The sequence below is a fragment of the Cryptotermes secundus genome, unplaced genomic scaffold (assembly GCF_002891405.2).
Source record: "Cryptotermes secundus unplaced genomic scaffold, Csec_1.0 scaffold152, whole genome shotgun sequence".
In the NCBI taxonomy this organism is placed as follows: domain Eukaryota; kingdom Metazoa; phylum Arthropoda; class Insecta; order Blattodea; family Kalotermitidae; genus Cryptotermes; species Cryptotermes secundus.
In genome coordinates, this window is record NW_019720705.1 from 625,381 (window position 1) to 631,380 (window position 6,000).

Consider the following 6,000-nt stretch of genomic DNA (forward strand, 5'->3'; position numbering starts at 1 on the left):
CCAACCTATTCAGTGGGTACCAGGCGTAAGTTGGCAGGGGCATTAAACTGACCACTGACCAACTATTGCCAAGGTCAAGAAAATGTGTATCTATATATCCACTCCCACATACGCTTTCAGGTCATAGTGCCTAATTAGTTAAGCACAGGAACAACTTTACCTTACCTTACTAAAATATATTAGTCATCATGTTCAATGTGGGATCATGCTAAAAAATGTGGAATGCAACTCTACAGGGAAATTTGAGTGAGGGAACACACTCTTTCATGCATTTACTTGCTCTTCTTGTTAAGTTGTGAGACTTAACACATATTACATTGGCATTTGATTGAGAATTTTTAAGCAGTAGTGATATGCACTGTAATTGGAATTTTACATCATTTTGGCAAAATATTGCTGATACAGGCATTGCCTAGGAAAATGTTTCATGGTGCAAATGGCTGAGAGAACACTGCCTCATAGCAGAAATGACTGTAAATTATATTACTTGATTATGATTTCTATAGGTAGCCGTGCCGAAGCATTGGGTACCAGTATGTGTAACCATTTAATTGTAGATAAACCCTCAAATCAGCTCAGTGAACATCAGGGTGAATTCATAATGTTGGCAGCAACAGTGATGAGCTCCTTATTAGAAGATATGGGTTTCTTCCATCCTCCAACTTTCAACTGCTTTCTTACTATCCTTACATTTCTTCAAGGTAAGTAACCGTGGCTGTTAATATACGGAATGTATATGCTCACTCACCGCAAGAAGAGTATGTTTTACTTTGGTACCAGAGAAGGTATTTCACAAGATTTCATTCTCTCATACATTGTTAGATACATTACAAGATGAACACGAGCAGTATGAATAAACAAAGTGGTATAGTGAAGCCTCATTATAGTTTTTTTTTAATATTTGGCTCCCTCAGCAAAATTATTTGTGAAGATATACCATACACTATAATTTTAGTTCATGTTTTGTCCTCCAGCCATCATCAGGTACCAACACAATATTACATTTATCTTCAGCTCGTCTGCTGTTCTTCCCCGCATTGGCCAGTGTTTTTAATTGGGAATCATTTTCTTCTAATTGTATACTGATGCAAGTCCTGTATAGTCTCGTTGCTAAAATTGATATAATTCAAATGTTAATGCTAAGATGTCAAGTTGTACCATATTTTCAGTTCTTGTGTGGTTTATGGATGTTGGAATAGTGAGGTTTCTATTCTGTGTCTTGCTATCATTGTGGGATTTGTGACTCCCTTCCTCTGTGTGATCTTATGCTCATGTTATTTCTTTCTTGTTGCATGCTCCACTGTGATCTGTGGGTATGTGATTTTTCTGTTTTGTTATATTGCATTATAGGCCATTATCCTTGTTATTTTGCTTATTCCTTTAGACCTGACCTGTGTTGTGCTTGTGGCTGGTGGCTGTGCGGATCTGGTACTGTCAGTACAATACTTGTGGATAAAAACATTGGCCAATGTAGGGAAGAACAGCAGATCAGCTGAAGATATATGCAAAATTGTGATAATACCTGGTAATTTCCAAAAGACTGAACCATTTAGTAAAATTATAGTGTATGGTATGTATACAGATAATTGTGTTTGACAGAGCCGAATAGTAACAAATTTCTCACACACAATATGATGCCGTAATACAACATTCTCATTATAGCTTATCAGTATATTTTAGACGTGTGTGAGAACGACTTCTCCCATTGGAGGTGGGAATTATTACTTCTCTCTGTAATCAGGTTTTGTAACCTTTTTTTTTTTCAAGATTCTTTTTCAACAAACATTTTTCACAAATTATTCTAATTTAAAAAAAAATCAGTTTCACCATGAGCAGGAAAAAGGGTAGACAGGTTTTGTTGGAAACTTGATTTGTGCTAGCATAATCTACCATTACTATTCTGATGGATCAGGTAGTTCACATGTTACTGAGCGAAGCAAAAGCAATTTTCTGGAAACACACAAATTTCAAGATTGAAAAATTAGCATTGGAATTGAGATCTAGGTTTGTTTCCCAATTTGATTCTAAGAATCAAGACTTGAACATTCATAATATATTTCACATTGACATACATTGTAAGTTCATATGTGTAAACTGCATTCCACTGCTTTTGTAAAATGAAGAAGCACTGAATTATGAAAAATGAACTTAGCCGACTTCATCCATACAGTGTCAGTTTTGATTGGTAGGGTGCTCCATATTTGTATTTTAATAAGCATTACTGAAAGAAACTTTACTCCCAGCCAGAATATAGAGATTGGCATTATCCACAACATTACTTTTAAGTTGTATGTGCTGTTATCATAAGACTTGCATTCTGCTTAAAAAGAGTTATTGAAATAAAATTAGTTAATCAGTTGAAAGTAAATGGAAGCAGTTCACATTGAACAAATATGTAAACACTGTGAAAAATATTCAGTAAAAAAGTATTATCTTTTTAAGCTGTTTTCTTATCTAAACAGAAGCTATTTTCCATTAAGTTGCCACATCATTATTACTGGTAATAGAAAAAGTCAGTCTTGAGGAATGTGTATTAAGATTTCACCATAGATAGGCTTATTTCAGTTCGAAGAATACACATCACAATATGAACTACTGTAGGCACCAAGCTGTGTGGATGTGAATGATTTTACAAAATCTGTTGTTTCTACAGGCAGAAGTACAGCGCAAAGAAATGAATGTAACAAAGAATATGAGGAGAATGTGACTGGATCTGCAACTTTGGAGGTGGAGCAAGAAGTGATTGCTAACTTAGAGAAATATTTTGTGGCTGTTGTACAGTTGGCAGATGGAGAAGAAGTGGCCCATGTGTTGCAACATTGCAACCCAGAACATGTGGCCATTCTCCAGTCAATTATGGAAGGGAAGAAGTCAAGTTAGAAATCCTATTTAACATACTGGTTCCCTGCCTTTATATCATACCGGTTGGAACATTTAGTTTCTACTTTCATTTACTGGCATTCCTTATGAGTGAACTTTATACTTATAGATCCTCTGCCACCAATAATTCTGATCAGGTGTTCACTGGAAAAAGTATTATCACTTTATCCTGTGTTTTGTGTTACCCATAATAGATCAAAATAGGCAGGCCTCAGAATGTTAATATATGAAAAACTCGTTATTTTTCATATATTGCTGTAAGGTTTTAAGGTTTCCAGCACCTAAATAAGGAGAGGCATCACAAGGTGATGGCCATAGGCTCCTGCCATACTAATCACATTATGCTCACAAAAAATATTATAAAAGTGCACATGTAGCATGTGCAGTGTATTACTGTGCAATAGAATATTTATACTGATAACTGATAGTGTTGCTGTAAGGATTCAGATAATTTTAATAAAAACCAGAGTCAACTCAACTTTTACACTTTTGTGTGTCCATAAAAATCATTACATTTTGATTGAAATCTATTATAATTTGAAATTGACATTTAATTACGTTTTGTGAACACCTATTTGTACTTTCACTTCTTTTGTTGTTTACCTTTGAAAATACTCTTTTGACAAAGGGTTGGATCAAATAATATGTGATACTAGTTTGAAAATATTTGGAATTTCCTTGATAGGATCAAAATTTTGAAATCATACATCCACTTTTGCACTACATCATCCAGAATATTCTCATTGCCGACTTCTACAAGAAAATCTTTGCGCTTACAGAATTCGTTCTTAAAATCCTCAGAATCAAGTTCTTCACAAATATGATCAAATTGAAGGCAGATAGTTTCTCAAATTTGTAAGAATTAGCATCCTTCATATTGGATATTGGAAATATTTCCATCTGTAAGATCATAAGGTTTTCCCAAATAAAGGATTAAATCATAAAAACATGAGATTTGTTTTTATTTTGTACTGTTCATTTGGAAGCAGATCTTTAATAAAGCTATTGTATGTCCCCCACAAAGCCTTGTGACATTTTTGTTAGTACAGTTCTGTTTTTGGACATTTATCCATCACCTTGTTTTTTACTTCCCAGAGACTGGATTCTGTCTCCAATGTCTAACACACAGTAATTGTATTAATATACCATCATCACAAACTGTAGATCTTATTCTTGATATTATTTTGTTTTTGAACAGTTCCTTTTGCATTATGTGAAATAGTGACAAACAAATCACTTTTTTCAAGGACATAAATTGCTTCATGAAATACTTTGCTGATTTTGCGGTAGACAGTAAGATACCTTTTCAGCAAAATTTCTTTTGCATCATTTCCAGCTTGAAAGAACTGCATGAGATAAGCCAGTCATTCAGATGAACTTTTGAAATAGCTTTATATGGCCTCAGAATTTTGTACGAAGTACTCTTATGCTTTCACTAATGGTAATTGCCATGTTTGGAACATGTCTTAACAATTTGCCATACTCACTGTCACCAAATTAAAAAAAAAAATATAAGAGCTTCCTTCTTTTGAGAGATGATGAAAAATTAAGGTTTCAGAATCACTGTCTCAGTGTCAATTCCCAAAACTTTGCTAGCGTATTCACAACAGTTAAGAATAATATGATTACTACAGTTTGCTGTAACAAGAGTTCCATTGCCATTGAACAAATACTGGTACCATGATTTCTTCTTCCCAAAATTAACATTCACATTATCAGCAGAAAATGAGCTTAAATTATCACAGTGAAGGCCAAAATATTGACTACTGCCTTTCAGACACTTATGAATTGAGTCAGTAGATTTATCTGGTTCTTACACAGAATTCAATAGTTTCAACCTTGCACCTTCAAATGTATCAAAATAGCATACAGACATTGGAAACTTTTCTATTTTCTCTGTTAGATGCATTGGTTTGCAACTGTAAAAACTGAGAAGACTTAACAGGTCTTTCTGTTATTTCCAGGAAGCCTGAAATGTTTGAAGCAGCTAAAACACTGGTCACTGCAGTCTAAGCTTGTGTCCCTTTTCTCTCAGGATGAATCTGATCTTTTTTTTTTTTTTTTCCCCCTTAATTTGCTTAGTGGGGGTGGAGTCCAGCTGGGTCCACTTGGCATGGCAGCCACTGATTGGCCTATTGTACCTGCCCTGGGTGATTATGATGATGGAGAATTTGGTGGAATGAAGAGTGGCAGGGGAAACCGAAGTACTCGGAGAAAACCTGCCCCAGTGCCACTTTGTGCACCACAAATCTCACTTGACCAGACCCAGGATCGAACCCGGACCGCTGTGGTGGGAAGCCAGCGACTAACTGCTTGAGCTACAGCACAGCCTATGAATCTGATCTTAGTTTAAACATGAGCTCAAGTAGGTATTCTGAATTTTTATATTTATTGTTCTGGGGATGTGATCCCCTTGTGAAAGAATTTGCTTTTGTAGTGTTCTGTTCACTTTAATTGACGCAAGTAAAGAGGCTGGTCTGGAAGTAAACACAGAGAAAACTAAGTATATGTTGCTGTCTTATCACCAAAATGCAGGGTAAAATCATGACAAAGATAGGAAACAGATGTTTTGAAAATGTGGCACAGTTCAGATATTTGGGAACAACAATAACAAATCGAAACCTGATTCAGGAGGAAATTCAGAGGCGATTGAACTCGGTAATGCTTGCTACCATTCAGTCCAGAACCCTTTGTCTTCTCGTCTGCTGTCCAAAAACACAAGAATTAGAATATACAAAACTATAATTTTGCCTGTGGTTCTGTATGGGTGTGAAACTTGGTCTCTGATGTTAAGGAAGGAACATAGACTGAGGGTGTTTGAAAACAGTGTTGAGGAGAATATTTGGACCAAAGAGAGATGAAGTGATAGGTTGGAGAGAACTGCATAATGAGGAGCTTCATAACTTGTACTCTTCTCTGAGTATAATTAGAATGATCAAGTCAAGGATGATGGGGTGGACAGGGCATGTAGCACGAATGGGGGAGAAGAGGAATGAATGTAGGATATTGGTGGGAAAGCCAGAAGGAAAGAGATCACTGGGAAGACCAAGGCATAGGTGGGTGGACAATATTAAAATGGAACTTAGAGAGATAGGATGGGATGGATTGGATTGATCTTGC

General features: G+C 35.8%; 1 protein-coding gene across 7 annotated transcripts in view; it reads left to right on the top strand.

Annotated features, from left to right (window-relative positions):
- LOC111871249 overlaps positions 1 to 3,832 on the top strand; it is a 31,676-nt gene extending 27,844 nt beyond the window's left edge. For 6 of the 7 annotated variants that reach the window (XM_023864246.2, XM_023864250.2, XM_023864259.1 and 3 more), the window contains 2 exons: positions 507 to 701; positions 2,654 to 3,832. In XM_023864246.2, the coding sequence (XP_023720014.1) occupies positions 507 to 701; positions 2,654 to 2,880 (422 nt within the window). In that variant the 3' untranslated portion in view covers positions 2,881 to 3,832. The remainder of the gene's footprint in view (positions 1 to 506; positions 702 to 2,653) is intronic. The other variant, XM_023864239.2, reaches the window with a different exon arrangement.
- The last annotated feature ends 2,168 nt before the right edge of the window (positions 3,833 to 6,000 follow it).